Here is a 19,240-nt window from a genome sequence, read left to right on the forward strand (position 1 = left end):
GGGTTACTGAACAAAGCCTCTCCTTCCTCCCTGCCTGTATTTTATAAGCAAGGTTGACTCAAACTCCCCATGTAAGCTGAGTGCTCCCTGAAGCCCCAGGTTCCACACATGCCATCTCTGGAGGCAATGAGGCTCAGTCTCTGGTTAGATACTGGTATTCTTTTCTGGCTTTACAGGTGGCTCCTCTCTGAGCTTGATGGTGTCTGAATTCTCTACCAGCGCACCCAGGTCACATTTTGGTGCACAGGCTGCCTGGGCATTTTGGGAATCCCATCAGGCACTGTTTCCAAATGTTACAGAGCCAATCTGGTTATCTGTCCTTTTAATATTGCTCTTTCAGCAGCCTCAGAGGAACAGAGCTATTTCCACAGACATTTTAAATCTTACTACCTTGTACTTCTATTAATCTGTTCCAGCAATAAATCTAAAGACAGACTCATGGGTAAGCAGGAATTCTTAGTACCTTGAAAACAAACATTTCTCCTCTAAAGAGAGCCACGGTGTTAAAGTTGCCATCACAGATGTTTGGTTTCGAGCCAGGAGGAGACGGCCTATCACCCAGAGGAGGACTAGGGGGTCTTGGTTGTCTCTCGTGTTTCCTTTCCGAAGTGGAGTGAATTCTGCGAACAGGAAGAGTTGGTAAAGGCCTGGTTGGCTCCAGGGGCTCAACAGGAGGACCTAGAAGTAAAAAGAGAAATGTTCAGCAAAGCGGAAACATTTGGATTTTCTGTGCTTCCCTTGCAGCTTTCAAAAGGCAACGGGCTGGATGAAGAGCATGGCGAGGAATTTACACACTCCTTATGCAGAGCTCCTTCCCTAGAAATGGGGAGCAGAACAAGATGCATCCACATGTGAAATATGTCCCAAAACAGATGAGAAATAAGAACTGAAGAAGAGCCAGTATGTTTCTGTAGGTCTTCCCAAGGAGGCTGGAGCTAAAAGGAAGGAGCAGCCACACCAACCATGTTCCCAACTGAAATGAAAGCTAATAAATAACCCTTGAATAGAAACCTTTAGTAGACCATTAAAAAAACCCCAAACAACCAAAACACACACACAAAAAAACCCAAACCACCAAAACCCACCCTAAAGCAAAAACCAAGCAAAATCGGGAAAAAGTCAGGGTATGAAACCAACGCTACCATCTAAGGGGAACTACAAGGGAATTCAGAAATAAGAAAGCAATTCCTTTACTGCAGTTTAGTCACTAATCTTTGCTTTCAGAACACTACGGGAACTGATAAACAGCTTTGATAAAGGACGATGTTCTGACTCACATGTTGCCCTTTGATCCTTACCCAGCACAGCTTTGAGATCTGACAAGGATGAAGGATACAAAGAGTAATAAAAACACAAGTGACTTGGAGCAGAGCTCTGCTTTTAAACCAACTCTGCCATAGGAGGATTTCATCAAGTTAGTGATAAAATCTGGAACCAGTCTCTTTAAGAATGCTACAGATTTCTTGCTGCTTCTCAGAGAAGGCCACAAGTTAATATGGCACTAAGCAGAAGGCTACTGGAAGCAAGAGATTTTACCAAGTTTTATGTCTGAAGTAATCAAATGGGATTTGATTGTTTATTTGCATGGATTATTGTTTCAATACTGTGTAGTTCTCATCCCTTTCCATTCTTAGCTATTCAGAGCCCAGTATCTTAGCAGACCATAAAGATCTCCTAAATAAAATTCCCAAATTGTGATATCGCTCCTGCTGGTGATCTCTGAACCTTCCCCAAATGGTGTCCTCCAAAGGTCTGCAGACACTGCCTATCACAGCAGCAGCAGGGTTGGACCCCTTGTTAGCCAGGCAACATGGGTGCATCTACGCTGGTGTTTCAGTTCAGCTCAGGAGTGTGCTTTTGCATGCTCCATCATTCGCAATTGCTGGGTTCTGATTCACACCAGAGTTCACGAAATGCTTTCTTTTTGGACAAAGCTAAACTTGAAGATGCACTTCTGGAGCACATCTGCAGCTGCAAACAGACATCACAGGGCACAGCCATAGCTAATTCACAGTAACCACCCCCTTCCTGCACAGAGTGGGGGTCAAGTCCTCAGCATTCTGTTTACTTAACACCATCCCCAAATGCTGTTGTATCTACAGATGTGCTAGTACAATTCTTGCTAGCAGACATAGACATTGTTTGCCAATACAGCAATAGGCAACTTTTTGTGGTGAGAAGCACATGCGCTGTGCCAAGGCATCTCCTCCAGCAAGCAGCAGGCTGGCTGGCACTATTTTATCCAGCACATTCAGGCTGGAAAGCTCTACGGAAGTAGGACTGAGTTGGTACAGTGGGATAGGCTGCGGAGGAGAGGATGGGAATGGGGAAAGAGGTCCCAGACAGATCTTACACAAAGAAAGACGGGGTTCTGGTTTGCTCAGATGGGATGTGGGAACAGTGTCGAGCTCCTGCTTTAGTAAATTAAAGGAGTAAGAAATTGGTAACCTGCTCTGGCTGCCAAAAATGGCACTTGGTGCCAGTTATAGTTCTTCAATAAATGAAGTTTGAAAAGCAGCAATTAACATACTTGAAGGTAGGAAATACTTGCATTAAGGAAAGGTAAGTCTTGGCTGGGACCTAAGCAAGGAGGCAATAAGCAATGACATATTGCATGCTACAGGTCTCATTAAACAGCACGATCCTTTTACTCTTGTGCTGCCAATCACATGGCTTTGAGTGGATGTGTTTGTAAGTAACATTGAAAAAACTCTATTACATGTCCTACATGACAGGATCCCCCTGCCAACAGACTGACACAAGGATCACCTTTCTAAAAGAGACTAGCATGTTGCTGTAAAAGCACAAGAGCAGTGCTGTTCATTCCCTCCCCATTGCAAGATGCTAACGCCATGCACTGACCAACTCAGAGATGCATTTCTGCTGCCACACATGGATCAGAAAAGCCTTTTTGCTGGTCAGCTTAATTGACAGTGGAGCAACTCCATCAGACAGCTGTTTAGTAGTATGCAGAAGACAGCCACCAGTTCCAGCACAGGAGAGATCGCTGTGTTGTGAGAGGCAGCCAGAAGCAAATTCACATCACGATTGCAAGGAGGATTCCCATAAGCATTATTGCCTTTAAACAGAATGAGATGTACAGCGATCTGCAATGCAGAGAGGCACACCTGCTGTTAGAGGGGACTGTCTGGGAGGGACCCAGAAAGTCACTTTGTGTCACAGATTCAAACCGCTTGCTGGAAAGGCAGAGTGCGAACGGAACTGACTGTCAATTCGAGGCAGTTCTGCTTCTCAGACACAGCAAACAGAGATACTCAAATCAACAGCAGGTCTGGAATTCCAGAAATAACAACTCATAAACTCACAATTCGAGAAGAGAGCAAGGAGAAAGTTGCATAGAGATGACCATGAGCAGTAAAACGAGGACATGACATTGGTTTTTTTTTAAAAGGAAAAAAGGGTGAGACATGGTAATATCTAAAGAAAATGATGATGAATGTGTCTGATGAGTCACAAAGACACAGAGAATTTGATAGTAAGGTGCAGAATATGGATTATAGTATTGTAGTCATAAACTAGAAATTTAACATCATGCCTGATCTGAGTTATGAAAGATTCATTCTCTCTACATAAGTGAGGACGATTCGTATCACAGCCTGCCCTGCCCCTGCTGCAGGACAGCAGTCAGCTTCAACTCTCTCACCCAGCTTATGTGCCCAAAGTCTGTCACAGTCTTCTGTAGAGAAGAGGAAAGTTAAAATAGCACCTGCAACCTACGGGACTGATGTAAAAGTTTTAATTAGCCCCAAGATGCCACTGGAACAGAATGCAGTAAACTTGCAAGGCAGAAGCACTTGTACACACTGAAGGCAGGATGGTGCAGGTCAGCAATGATTCAGGGGAAGTGCAGACTGGCATTAAATGAAACGTTTCCTAGAACAGTGGAAAGAGGTTACAATTAGGACCAACAACAGAAGCTGGGCCACCCTATGTGCTCGCTGCTTGCAACAGCCAAACTAGTGCTGGTGCACTGCTCTGAAGGAGGCTCCCAGTACTGACAGGGCTTCCCAAACATTCTGCAGCTGGTACTGCAACTTGCTTGGATGCTGACTTTGTCATTTCAGTCAAAACATTCTGCTTACTGTCTCCCTGCAAGCCATGGATTTTCCCCTGCTATCTTTCACTTCTCTTCTTGGTTTTATGCATTCTGGGCCTTCTAATTTCTCCTGATTGAAGTCCTACCTCCTCTTGTGGTTATACAGATTGCATTTTAATTTTTAATTGCTGCCTTCACTTTGTCACTGAGTTAGGGTGGACTTACAGATCAATGGGGAGGGCAATTCTACAGTTACACACATGCAAAGCGCAGAGGAGCACATACACAACATGAAAATCCTTGGGTCCAAGTGCTAGGCAGGCAGAATTTAGTCTACAGTTAAGGGTATGGAAAGCGGAAGCACAGCCTGTCCACTGCTGAAGAAAGATGCTATCTTGTAAGACCTAAACCACTTCAGAGCACAACCTGGCATGAAAGCAGAATGAACAGACCCTATATAACTTGGCACTCATTACTATTTCCAGACTCTTGTCACAGTGACCTGCCTCCGAAACAGATGGCTAAAGGCAGGATATAACAGATTTCTACGCAGCAGAGATGACCATGTGAACAAAGAGTTACTTGAGAGATGATAGCACCTTGGTATTTATTACAGGAACTGATTACACCCACCACTGACGTAACTACCCAAGCAAATCACACACAAATCACAGCCTCTGTCACTGTGTTTCCAAGCAACTTCAAAGAACCAGTCAGAGCAAATCTTACCGAAAGAAAAATTAAGTGAGAGAGGCTACTGCATGGATTTGCAACTGGGACTGAAGCCAGTCACCTTGTTACTGCATGTCATCCCAGCACCAGAGCCAAACCCACCCCCAGGGCTAAGCCTGCAGTCACTTCCACACCGGAAGCAGGTAAGAAACCTCACGGAGCTAGAAACTCTACATGTTGGAGGGAAGAAACTTGCTGGACTTTAAGACACTGTGTGAAGAAGAAGATTTTCTTCCTCTCTATCACAACCAAGGTAAAGAATGTCAGAAAGCTTTTGGGTCACAGCAGATCACCTTCAGAGTGTGACTTCCACCACTGGCACTTAGCCTCCTCCCTTCATGCTTCCTCGGTCGCAGATCATCTGAATACCAAGGTGACCTGTGAAGATAACACAGAGAGAGGAGGCATTTAGGAGACACTGTGTCGATAGTTGAGGACAAAAGATAATTGTACTGTCCTCCTGCCTATTGACAGAGTGTTCCCTCAACTGCACAACACCTGCCTGGAGGCTCAGCACCCTGCATGGCTCAGCATTCATCACAGCCAGCCCTGCCTGAGCCAGGCAGCTCTCCAAGCCTGCCAGTGCAGGGGAGGCCCTTTGTTTCAAACCAGGAGGGATAACATTCCACCTGCAAACAAAGGCTCATCTTTACCTTCTGGCTATTCACTCCAAGAATAAAACTACCATCCAGACTACAGGCAGGCACTTAGGCTTTTGAATAACACAGAGGGGTTTTTTGGTTGTCAAAGGCTGAGCTGCCTGTATATTTCTGCAGGATGGTATCAGCTGTCCAGGTACACAGGAAAGACTCCTCAGTTTCAAATCAAAATGTATGATCCAAAGGAGCCAGGGAGGGTAAGAGAAACCCACCTGGCTTGTTCTGCAAGCTCCAGCCCAAGGGAGGGTGGTCCCTGTTCATATTAGATGAGCTCAGGGACATGAGACAGTCCATCCACAACAGCTGAGCTCAGAAAGGACTCATTTTCTTTGCTCACTTGGTAAACCTGTCCACAGGGTACTTTGCACCGCTGGGGTTAGACTTCAGCAGTGAAATGAGCTGGCTACTTCAGAAGGTTTGGGTAGCCTTGCCACAGTGCACTGCAGTCTGCAGAACAAGTCGCAGCACCCACAGCATACCCAGCAGTTGGGCAGTTGAGCTCCTTGTAATCATCACTGGGTGGCAGGAAGGGTTTCTTGAGCCCTTCTCAATAGACATTCTCTGAATGACCAACTGCCACCCAGCTGACAGAGCATTCACCTGAGAGACCAGCGCCCATTGCAGAGCCCTCCAGGCATCAGGTGGACCCCAAGGGCAGTACCAGAAACCAGGCAGTTACTCCCTGCCTGTTCCTTGAAGGAACAGGAATGGAGACCTGGCATACAGCACGTGAGACTCAGTGGACACACAGAGGTGGACTCTGGCGTTTCCTGCCGAGTCCAACAGGACAGACAGTTGGACAGGAAGAAAGATGCAAATGAAGGGATGCAACACAGAGAAAGTCTGGTATCTGTGGAATACGCCACGGATGTGGCACCGGGGCAGATACCTCCAGCTCTCTTACTGCCATGCATTTTCCTTCCCCTGCCCTCCTACAAGCACAGCACCATAAGGCATGGATCCAAAAGTTTTCTATAGATAAGGCCTTGGAGGTTACTTTATTCTCTTCCCACGTTCAAGAGGACATTATAAGAAAACAGGCCTATACCTAACATTTCCAGGTCCTGCACAACAGCAAAGCTTGCTCTGATGGCCCATTCACAATGTGTCACCATGTGGATCATTTTGCATAAAGTCTTTCTGTTGTTTCATCACAAGCCATCTCTACACATGCATGTAGGTTACAAGGATTTGGGATTGCTCTATGGGCAGCCACTGGGAAAAGGTGAGGAAGGCTGAGACCCGCGCTTGCTGCACAGGAGTAAAGAGGTTGGCAGAAGGTGCTGTTTGCTCATGGACACTGTACCCCTGCTGATCCCCTGTTCCTGGCTGTCAGAGCTGGTATTGTCTAGCTCCCTGGCCAGGGGCTGGTGTAGTTTCATGACAACTCTGGACCTCAGCCCTCAGGGGATGCAGCACGTACACTGGCTGGGAGCTGTTCTCGAGCTGCAGAAAAGACATGTAAGGTTGACATGTCACCAGTGAGATCTGGGACGACTCAGATCCCTAAGGTTGTCTCCAGGCTTAATGATTTGGTCTATCTTTGAGTTGTTAGTAGACCTTTCCTTTGTAACCTCAGGCTCTGAAAGGGCCTTGAAGGTAATGGCTTGGTTTACGCTCCAAGCATCCATCTGGACATGAACTTTTCCTGCACATCATGTCAGCCCCTCTGCTCCCCAGGCACAATGTCAGAAGAGTCACTCCTAACATGACAGGGTGTTCCACAGCCTGCTGCGAAACAGTACTTAGAGCAGGATGCACTTAGAACAGGAGAACCAGTGCTGAAGGATGTGTGACAAGACCATGGCTTGTTTCCTCTCTCCATCTGCACTGTAGCTGCATGCTGCCCTGACTTCAATACTAGCAAAATTAAAAGCGGCAGTCACCTTGACAGGGTATCCTACACAATGTTCCTTCCTGGGCATGTAATTTGTGACATGGACATTAAGTACAGTGGAAGATATCCCTCTGAAGCACATGTAAAGGAAAGTCATGCTACTTCCCTCATTTTGTCAAGAAACAGGCTACAAGAAGCATTTTTCAGAAGATGGGAATACCGCTCCCTTGTTTTACCGTCCCCTGTGTCACACACAGTGAGCTGCTGGCCTTTTCTACCTTAGCTCATAATTGGAAATAACATTTTAAACATTGACCTTATACTAACCAGCATGAAGCACAAACAAGAGTTCGCATTACCTACTGCCTCTTTAGGTGAGTCTGGAAATAAACCCAGCAGAAAATAACTGAATTCAATAAACTGTCGTATGACAGATTTTGACATATTTCTAATTGACAGACACAACATAAAAAACCCATTTGAAATGCATCACTCTCAAAAGAAGGCGATAAAATGGACTTAAGCTTTAGTAGAGCCTCTGTTGTTTGTTCTAGCAACTTTGGAGGAATGAAAAACTGGAAGTTTTAGTTGAATTTATTTTTTAATAAGGGTGCTACAGGCAAGGCAGTGGCTCTGGCTCTATGACTTATTTTGCATAGTGGGTTCCTAAATAATATATATTGAGCAGATGCTGCTGCACTGTGGAGAATGTCAAAGCAGCAAGAAAGCAGGAGGTTTTGATATTTGGATAGGTGCTCTGGTAGATGGGCTTTTGGCACTCCCAAGGCAAAACAAAGCAGATTGGCACTGTGGAAATAAAACACATTAGCTCAATGTTCCTGCTAAAGCTACAAGAAGGATATTTCAGCTGTCCCTTGTCAGTTGTAAGAAGGTTAGATGAAAAGATCTGTTCTCATATCTCCAATTGCAGGGAGAAACATAACCTGCTTTTTCCATCTTTTCTTTGTGAACCGTAAGAGTAAAACCTAGTTTTAAACTAACCTTTAGGTTTTGGATCATAGCTCTATGCTAAGGACCAAAATCTTTACATAGGGAATCAAAGCTCCTACTGCAGAAGCTACTCCTCCTTCTCTGTGCAGGAGTACTTTTCTCTACAACCACTAACATCATTCCCAATCTACTCCAGTCCAAAGGCCTCAGAGAAGAGCCTTGTGTGATTCCATGGTAGTCAACAAATTAATTCCTAGTTACTACCTGCACTAGGTAGTAATTCATTCATACTGTTTCTTTCAAGCTGAGTTAAAACTCTAAGTACATTATATTGCATACAGAGAATGTGTATACGATTCTATGATTCTGTGAGTCTATGTGGCTAAAGTTAAATGTCACTACATAAGTGAAACATAAATGGAACTGCAGTGGTGCTGCTGCCAAGCTGCAGGCAGGATGGTACTGAGTCTCTGCTCTGTCATAGCTCTGCACTCTTGCGCAATGCTCTCACAAACTGCCAGGACCCGGAGAACACTATGAGGTCTCAATGGCCCTAACCAGCATCACCCAGTACTTCAACTGGTACTGGAGCCCGAGTTGAACTCAGCCTGGGGCACTGGGTCCCTGCCCAAGCTGTGCTTGGGGAGTGCTGGTCCCCAGCTCAGCCACAGCTGGTACTGGCTTCAACCACAAACGTGAAGCAGCATGGCAGTCAATTCCTCATCTGCTCCCTTTCCAAAAGTGTCTGAAAACAGAGAAACCAGCAGCCTTTACCTGATTGCAGCTGCACTGTCAGCAATAAATTTAGATTATTTTTTTTCTTCTTGATTACTCGAAGTTCACAGGAACGACATCAACATTTCAAACCAGAAACAGCATAAAGACACTTCAGCAGCTTTCAAAAATCAGCATTTTGAAAGGTATATTATGTAATGAAAAATGTTAATACTTACTACCCCAGCACTTTCCTTCAAAACCATCCAGAGTCTCTGTTATCCTGAGTGTTTGAGTATATACTATGTTAAAGAATGTATAATTAAATGATACCATAGGACAATTGCCATGCAACTTCATCCTGGTAATGAACAATAAAGAGAAATCTTCAGCTGTACTAATGGGAAGAGATAGCTCCCACTGAGTGTACTTCAAGTCATCTTATTTTACATGTTGGACCTTACTTGGGTACCTGCCTTACACTGAGGATGAACTGCATTCTATAAATGCTTGGGTTTTCCCCATTGTCCAGAAAGGAGTCAGAAAAACCAGTCCAGAAAGAGATTTATCTTCTTTAGGCATTTACATTTGAACAAATGAATCTCACTCCAGTCACAAAAAAACCCCAAATGACCAACAACAAAACCCAACCCAAACCAAACAACCCCAGACTCAAACAGCTGACAGTTTAGACCTTTGAAGTCTTGCTGTACTGCTTAGAGCCTTACAGGTCTTGGCACAAATCCTAGAGAAGTAATTTTAAATGCACTGACAGATCACTGATGTAAACCCTGACTAGCGCCAGGTCTGCTGCTGATCCCAGCAGGAATCCCTCTTTCCCACTGACAACCATCTTATGAGGGGGTTTTTAGGTCCAATTCATATAATACATGCTCGACTGATACTGGGAGCTAATATTTGACTCCAGATGTCAAGTAGCTGCAGATGTTGCACAGCTACATAGCATAGTTGTTCTATGCTACATTTATTAACCTCTTAGTCAGATTTGTACTTTCCTCAAAGAATGAAATCGGGGATGTTTGACAAAACCTGTTTTCCATGGGCTGCCACAGACTGTACCCATTAGCATCTTCTAGCTTAGCCTCCCCTTCACTGTGGCTCCTAAAACCTGCATTCCCCTCTGCTCCCAGAGTCTCCCTCAGCCAAGAATTCTCTCAAAGTCCCTGTCCCCACACCCTGGTATCCATGATCCCATCATATGGTAGCACATCATCTCCAGCCCCTTGCTTTTCTCTATGCCTTCTTTCCTCTCTTGACCTTGAGCCCGTATCTTTGTGGCACACGTACAACAATGTTCAGCTGGAGATTAAAAGAAGCGTTCCCTAATTCCCTACCTTGTATACATGGACAAAACAAAAAAAAAAGAGTGCACAAATACCTTTTACCTTTCCTTGATGTTCCATGTTCCTTGCATTTCTCCCCTCTGGTTGCACTGGCTGTTCCTAATGGACTTACTCTGGCTACAGCAACTGTTTGGTTTTCCCTTTCTAATGCTCCTTGATATTGAGGACATGGTGAGGGATGGAGCAGCAGCAAGATCACAGAGGTGCACTTATCCTGACTTGTGCAAACATATTGCCACTGGGAGAGTTCTCCAACATTTTGCTATGGATCAAGGGCTTTAAACAGTTCCCCACTCAGCTACAGCAGGAAACCCAGCCCACCAGCTACAAGCATTTTGCAGGTCTCCTGTTTGTGTAACATACTCACTGAACTCAAGCTCATTGTAAATAGATTACTGGGTAGCGTTGCTCACCATAGATTTTCTGAATTCCTTGGAGGTCATCCTGGGGCAGTTTGAAGTTGTTTGTTTCCATATACTGGTAGAAAGGAGCCATGATAGCACTGGGATCATTGGAGTGTTCCAGACCTAGTGCATGTCCCAGCTCATGAACTGCAACCAGAAAGAGATCATTCCCTGTGGAAGGAAGGCACAGCCAGGTTAGTCCAAAGCCTGATGCAATCCCAAGCCCACTCACTCATAAAAGAAGCTTTCTGAGTGCTTTGCTGTCCTATTGCACAGCAGGTCACAGTGCCAGGGCGAGCTCCTGCAGATGATTTAAAGTCCTTAAAGTTTGCACAGCTTTTACAGTCATTGTCACAGAATGGGCAGGGGGCTACTAGCCCATGATCACCCATGACCATGAGCATCCTCAGACCAGGCAAAACAGGCAACTGCCTGGAGTGAAAGGATACCAACTGTAGACTCTTTTGTAGAGAGCTTACAGAAAACAGCCTACAAAACAGGCTGCTCCAACATCACTGCCTTCGAGTGCTGCCAGAGAGGCGAGCGCGCTGCTGCTCTTCAATTCAACAAGGGGTCATGGTGGGAAGGGAGCTTTGCTCTGATCAGATCTGAACCACCAAATCCTAGGGGAAATCTGTAAGGCACCTAGCGAAGCGGAAGGAAGGCTAGAGAAGACAAGGAGTAACACCCACCATAGATTGCGTAGCACCTGTGACAACCCCAGCTCCTCTAGCACATGCTCCTCAACATGCTTTTACTTTGTTGGACTTCTGGCACTGCCATGTCTGTGTGAGGAGGTGAGCACAGGCAGCATAATCCTGCAGAAGTCAGAGCCACACAGGGGAAGGCTGGGTTGGATTCCAATGGCAGAAGGGAAAAGAAGAAAGGAGGAAAGAAGGGACGTGCTCCGGACAAGAACAGAAAGGGCTGAGGAGCCCTGTCTGGCCCAGAAGCTGGTGGAAGTGCAAAGCAGGGGTACCTTCAACTGTATGTTACAGTCATACACTCTTCTTCAATGCCACAGATCTGGGACCTCCATCTCCTTGATCTAGTGTGGTCCCTGGATGTCCTACTTCATGAGGGCACCTTGACATGGGAAGTGACACAGGCAATGCTGTGTGAGGAAAGAAGACACAGCCAACAAGGATAGATGCAAGAGTCTCTCCATGTCAGTAAAATGCCTGAGCGCTCAATTCTGCTTGAATTGGGCTTCTCTGCTTCTTTTGCCAAGGCAAACCCAAGACACAGGAGAAAACAGTTGGCAGTGGCAGCTCAGGAGCTGCTTTGCAGCATCTCCAGCGTGTCTCCAAACTGCACCTACCTTAGAGGTAACAAAGCTCAGTTTTGTGTACACAGCTGAGCAATTCTTAGGACAGAAGTTACAACAGTGATTCACATACAACTATCTCTACTTTTTAAATACTTATTTCTTTACTATTACCCACAAAAACAGGACTACATAGGTTCAGGTCTGCAAGTTTCCTCAACAAGGTGCTTTGCCAGCATTCCAAGATACCTAAAGTCAGTAACAAACAGTGCTCAACTGGTCATACGCACCACACCAACGTGATTAAATTGTCTAAATATTTGAGTTGAAGGGTGTAAATACCTGTATATGCAAGATATGTTAAAATACACAAATGCATTTCAAATACATGTTCAAATACAAATGTCCCAAACTGTAAGTGGGCTAAAATTTAGCCATAAATGTATTAAATTCCAGAATTTCTGTATTTGGGAAATCCAAATGGGGACTTATTTTTTCTCATATGGTGCTGAAAACCCTGGTGTATGCAGATCAAGTAAATAAAATGTCCAACAGCATAGTATAAGATGTATTAAGCATGAAGCTCCTCCAATTCTCAAAGCTGTGGTTGCTTCTCATTTCAAGCCCTTGCTGAAAGGCAGTAGAAGGCAGTAGCAGACACACTTCCCTCTCCTTCTTCCCCCTGCCCTGGCCAAAAATGTCTCCCCACTGTGTCAGCCCCTCATCTTTTTCTGTTCTAGCCTTATCTGAAACATATCCATCGTTCTCTTCCTTCAAGCTTGCCCATGTCATCTGACTTCTCCAGCCTACTATATAAAGGGTCCCAAGTCTGAAAGCAGTTCAGTCATTCTCAGGGTCTAAGTGGACAGCATACACTTCATGGGAAGAGGAGACAGGAGAAAAAAATCCAAGACCCATTCTGTAAGCACAGAATGCTCAAAAACCCACCTCTAGATTTAGCATCCTATTTCTCTTGAGGGGTCAGTTCCCTGCAGAGGTCAGAAACACCTGATTTTATTGCAACAACACAGAGAACACTGTAGTCAGATAAACAGGTTTATGTATATTTATGTCATATATTGCATCCCTCATGCTTCTTCAATTTTCATCTTCAGCTGGAAAAATGGCTGTTAAATCAGGAAACAGACATCTTGAGAGAGGTTTTCTTTGTCAAACTGCTAGCACATGCCTTTATGTACAGTTTCATTCATTTTAATTATGAAAATAATATAAAAACCTTTTCCTTACTTTACTAAGTCACTGCATAACAGGATACCCAACTGCCATTCAACTCACTCCAACATCTTTTACAGTAACAGGTCACAGCAATACTGTTATAGCAATGTTGTAATATTACTATCAGTATTTATCCCTGAGAACAACACCTGTAAATATGGCTGCAACGAGTGTAGGTAGACTCTTGTAGAGCACCTAACACAGTGGACTGTAAATCAAGGACAGAGCTTCTAAGACCACAGAAGCACACATAATATTGTGTATCTGATTAATAATAGAAAAGCAACTCTGAATCTCTGATCTTTGTCATATTAGTTCTATACTTTATTAACTGTATCATCATGCTAACACATGTATTGCAGTTTACTCAGACATAACTAAGAAGACATATGAAGGTTAAATTTTGAGATTTTATTAAAGAATGATACTGAAGAAGTCAGATCATTGGCTGTGACAATAGCAGGCCTAGGGTAATTACAGAAAAGATGGTGTGAACTAAGCATGCTTTAAATATACTAAAACAATTCCTTCCTCTCCAACAGCCATGTAGAGGCAATTGTTTTCCAAGCACAACTTAAAGAAGCTTTAGGGCTACTCTAAGCTATGCCTTGGTTCTTGCATCTTTAGACCTCATAGGTCTGAATCATCAAACAGAAGAACATCTGATTTGTCTGTACTCCTCCATTCACCTCCAGAACATGCTCTGCTCAAGAAAAGCTTTTCAATCTTCTAAAGATCCTGAAGAAGTGGTGATAGTGCTCTTCCATTTGTTTGCATTCAAATGAGATGTGGAAAACAGCTTTTCTACCTAGAAAAGAAGAAAATACATGTTAAGAAGAAATACAGATTTCATTTTATTCAAAAACGGTTATTGTTATAAATGTAGTAACTGGTACAATGCATCTTACAGACTTCATGAAAACTCTTAAAAGTGCTTTAAGAAGGCTCACTGGAGAAAGAAGAATGAGTGATATACACTCTTAACAGAAATTGGACCACAGCCACATTAACAAGTTGATCTCCATGAGATAAGTGACTACAAAAAGACAAAGACCTCTAGAATCCCATTATGTTACCAATCACCATCAAAGATGGGTAGTCTGCCTTACTGTCCTCAAAAAGGACAGTGTGCAAACTAGACCTGCTATCCATGTTACAGACCTGATTCACATTGCAAGCTGTGTTTTATCTGCCATGGCTATGAATATGAGGGCTATCTGCTGCAGAAATTCACAAGAAAAATACAAAGTACTTTTCTGGAATGGTGAGACCAAAACTGTCTGAGTGATGTGGAGGCAAAAGTGGGCAGCCAGAGAGAGGGGAAGTCGTGACTGCTTCAGCTGGCTCAGCAGCCTGACATTCAGTGGAGTAAGAGTGTACTGTTGAAAAGTGTTCCCCTATCTTTCACAAGTGTAGGTTGTAATTCAATAACAATTCAATATCAAAGAATTTCTAATCCCAAAATGAAAACTCGTATTTGCCTGTATTAGTATATCATTCCCTAACTTGGTAGAACAGATGGTAAAGACAAGAAAATTCTCATAAAACTATGGAAAATGTAGATATGACTTTCATTCCATCACTCTTGAAAAGAATTTATGCTGGTGGCTTTGTTTTAAAAGTATTTAAATACAGCAGGGTCTATAGACAGAATTTAATGCTTGACCAGACGTGGTGCAACCCAAAGGTAACCACAAAAAAGATTTGGAAACAGTCTGAAGGCTGGCCCAGTGTGTTCCAAACAGGTCCTGGCATAGGCAGCATGGATACAAACCACTCTACACTACTTGGGACTCTCTTTGCCAGTCCAGTTGCAATCATATTTATTTCCTGGTGTCAGCAACAGAGAAAGTGATGTTCTGGAAGCTCTGAGAGTTGCCCTTTGCCACAAAGAGGGTGTTTTCTATCTAGGAGAGGAGACTTCCTGTCTTTGTTCTCCCCTGACACAGAAGGTTCCTTATGAGGCTATAAAGACTGAACAGGACTGAGAACGAAGAGAACTGGGATGGATGAGACATCCCCCCCCTCAAAGTGGTATCCTTGGTGTATTTAGATAGAGAACGCAAATTAAACTGTCTGCAAATCTTGTGCTTTTTTTTTTTCCTCTCCTATTTCTGAAGAAAATGAGTTTAAACAACTCCCAAGTTTGCTGCTCTGCTGCATTTTGGCTTGTTTCACATCCTCTATTTCTGCTTTATAAAGGAAGACAGAAAGGCTCACCTTGATTCTCATGACCTGCACTTTAACTGTTGGGGTTTTTTCTTCTTTTTTTAAGGAAATGACACATAATTTTGATCTTTACTGGTTCCTCCCTATGAATCTCAGAGTACCTCATTCTCTGTGGAAAAAAGTAAAATATTTTACTTTGATTACACAGAAATCAACAGGATTCCAAGTACCTACAGAACTGTCTTCATACTCTGTGTATTAAAAGATTACTGACAAAAGCAGTAATCTTCTGCATAAAACACTCTGAACATCAGGTGTTGTTACGAGTCCGTTGCTTTGAAAATGGAATTTACAGCTGATCCTTATTAATGAATTTCAGCAATTTATTCATGAATCAACAACCAGCACTGCCAATCCTGCAAAAGGTAAAAATCCAGACTGCCCCAGCACAGCCCTACTCTAATGTCACTTCTAGGTTTGTGTGAGGACAGCACATACAACAAAGAAAGCACTACTTACAGAGACGATGTCCAGTAGTGAAAGGTAAGAATTTGAAGCCGGGAGCCTTCCACATGTGCTGCTGGCTTCTCTCTTCACTGTACTTCTGTAGAGAATTTTAATTTGCAAGTTCTCCATTTACAGCCTTCTATGTTGGGACTGACATGGCACGGAGGTAAGCTCAAAGTGCTGCCGACTTAAGCCGCCTGATTTGATTTCTTTTTACTGCAGTTGAAGCCATGTGGCGGTGGCTGAAACCAAACATGGTCCTGAAACCATGTATCTATTTGCTTGCTCAAATTTGGTTTAACATTAGCATATGGAGTTTAGAAAACTCTGGCTTATGGGAACAAGTCTCTCTGAGCAGTTACAGGAAGAAACCAATGTTTCATGTATGATTCCTGTAACATACAATGTTAAGTAGATATGTTCTGGAGATTACTGAACTAATCTTCCATGAACAAAAGTAATGACCAACAGCATGTTCTGGTGAAGTGTCATAAAAAGGCCAGATAAAATGAACTGAAATTTTAATACAATTTATGCCCCACTTGACTTCCAACATCTATACAGAAGTCTTTCAGTCAACAGGTCTTCTGCATTAAAGGACACGTGAGTAACTTCAAAGCAGCTCTGAAAAATACTGATGCTCATTACCAACAAAAGTGTCAGTAGCCTGAAAAATAATGCTGGATTCAAAATGCCATTTGTTAGAGCAAAACTTTTTAGCTGTGGAGATGTCCTGTACCTGAGAAATCAGAGAAAGAAAATTAAAAATGTATTTAACAGCCAAATAGCACAAAGATTATATGTGCACTACCCTGAGAGTACACACACTCTGTCAAATTACTCTTTATATTGTTACTTTATAGATTGCCTTTGCTGCCCCTAGCATTTCCATAGAAAACGAACATGAAAAAAGTGGTAAAATAAGCAAGAAATGAGACAGAAAGCAAGGCAAAATTCAGAGGAAACAGGAATTAATCCAAGAGGAAAGACTACCAAGTTCTGGCAATACACTATGGTACAGGGGTTGAGGGAAGCTGTACCTACTTGAAACATTCACTGCATCTGACAAATCAGATAAGTGGGTTGCAAGCAGACAGTAGAGACTCAACCTAGAAAAGTGGATACCAATACGAATCTCAAAGAAATAAAAGGGACAGCTGGATACTCTTCATTCCTTAGTCCCCTCCTTCCACCTAAAACATCACGACTGTAATCACACAGGCACAGGCTTTGCTGCCTACAGTGAACAATGTCTACCAGCAGCAGCGAGTCTTGAGATGGACAGATTAAAGTTTGCTTGGCTGTTTCTATGGCACATTTCAAGTAAAAAAAACCCAAGACTTGAAGAAAGTAGAGCAAAAACTTCTGGTGTCCCTTCTGGTAATACAAGCAATTTGGATACTGAGACTGCCTGCATTGATACGTAACTCCATGACCAAACGCTGTGCCACTTGGCCTGCAAGCAGCTACACACAAACAGGTGCACAGAATGTACCACTGAAAGACAGTGACTCCAAAAACAGCTTCAATTGTCTCCAAGTGCCCCTACATTGAAGCCTAATAAGCCAGAGCCACTGCTGCTACAAGTCTGAGATAAGCTAAAGGCTGAGAGCTGCTTTTACTTCTATTGAGGAGCTCCTTCCAGGACAAACATGAGGTAAGTCCCCACAGCTGTGACCATGCCAGTGTGCAGTTGCATAGATGATTTACCTCTAGCTGTAAAACCACACTCCTTTTTTAGCAGCATCCTGTTTGCCATATCACCTTCCAAATTCCAGTATTCTGCTTCATGCTTCCAGCTGCTCCCACTGACATTCTCATTTGAAAACTCAACAAATGAATTCCGTATCCCATGATCCCAGTTAATAAGGACTGCTCCAGGAGCCCAACTTCCTACCTGGTTTTGCACATCCTCATTAAAATATTATCTAAATTAACCTTTCACAGCTTGCTTACGGAAATGTCAGACAAGGCAGTACAATTAAGATCATAAATCAACAATTATGAATTGAAGGCACGGCATTACTTGGCTAAAGGAACTGAATCCATGCATAGAACTGTAACTAATATCCAGGGGGAAGGAAACTTTGCATTCACTTTGAAAGCCTACACAGCTTCATTCTTCACAGCAGAAGATAACAGAAATGTTGGTGCAAGTGCCTCTACTACTGCAGTCTCAGAGAGACAACCAACAGAATCATAGCAATCATGATTATACTAATAATTTTAAGGGACATGGTAATGGTCATGCTGTCCACAAGAGGCAAAATCAGAGCAATAATAACAATCATGCAGAATGATGAATATATAAATCCCAACTATCTAGTAGCTGGTGTGATAAAACTGCTAATGAACCCTAGTGGGCTACCACAAGGTATCTTTACAAGGTAGAAGCTTTCATCAACAAGATATATCCCATTCTCCATGTACGAATCAGTTTTCATAGAAAGATCTGTTCAAATCATTCTTCCTTTTTTCTGACAGGAGGAGGCTTTATGTGATATCTTTCACTTTTATCCATGTAATAAACTGCACTGTTGGTGAAGACTCCAGAACAGATCTTCTGTGCGGTGGCAGCTGCACCCAAACATGGACCTACTGAAATTCTACAGTAACACAGTAGGACAAATGCAGACCTACAAAAGCAAAGCTTTAGATCTCACTGGTTTGTAATGAAAGCCTATGGACTAAACAGATCAGCCAAATACTGAGGACCTATGGTGCCAGTTTCAGCATCCTGCTCTGCTGACCAGAGATTTACACTTACAATTACCGCAAGGCGGAAAGCTTCAAGGCAGACTATTCATATTTCCCTTTCAACTGACACACATTCTTGTCAGGAATGCAATGTTTCACATGGTTATATTTTATGGGTTGATGTAAAGATACTAGTGTTACTTCATGGCTATTTTAAGGTTTCTATAATCACTGAATGGATGCTGAAAGGCCAAAACAGTTCCTTTTCTGCACGTGAATAAATGAGAGCTTTGCTACTGATCTACTGGTAGGGTATTTTTATTCTTTCATTCAGCAATTTCTTCAGTTCCAGACTGAACATCTCCATAGCCCCAAAATATCTATCATGAGGACAAGCAAAACCTTGATTTGAAGAGCTACTTCCTGTTAAAAAGGCAACATTGTCCTCACTAATAACTTACTGCAATGAAAAAAGGCAGTGAACAGATCACAGTGCAGGAAACCCCTGACCAAGAAGAAACTCTTTAAGACCTGCTAACAGCACTTCAAGTAAAACACATCGGAGGTGAGAACCCTGAGCTAGTAGGAGCTCCAGTGACAAGGAACAGTGAAACAGAAGGAAAAGCCCTCCTAAAAGGGCCTGGAT

The 19,240-nt window shown here is 43.2% G+C and overlaps 1 protein-coding gene across 1 annotated transcript in view; it reads right to left on the minus strand.

The window, feature by feature from the left end:
- Window positions 1-19,240, minus strand: part of MMP24 (matrix metallopeptidase 24) — a 34,850-nt gene that overhangs the window by 3,528 nt on the left and 12,082 nt on the right. Inside the window, exons 5-6 of the mRNA XM_080627663.1 lie at window positions 10,728-10,889; window positions 464-678 (exon numbers count right to left, since the gene is read on the minus strand). Coding sequence (XP_080483789.1) covers window positions 464-678; window positions 10,728-10,889 — 377 coding nt within the window. The remainder of the gene's footprint in view (window positions 1-463; window positions 679-10,727; window positions 10,890-19,240) is intronic.

Source organism: Psittacula echo (genome assembly GCF_963264785.1).
Source record: "Psittacula echo genome assembly, chromosome: 12".
NCBI lineage: Eukaryota > Metazoa > Chordata > Aves > Psittaciformes > Psittacidae > Psittacula > Psittacula echo.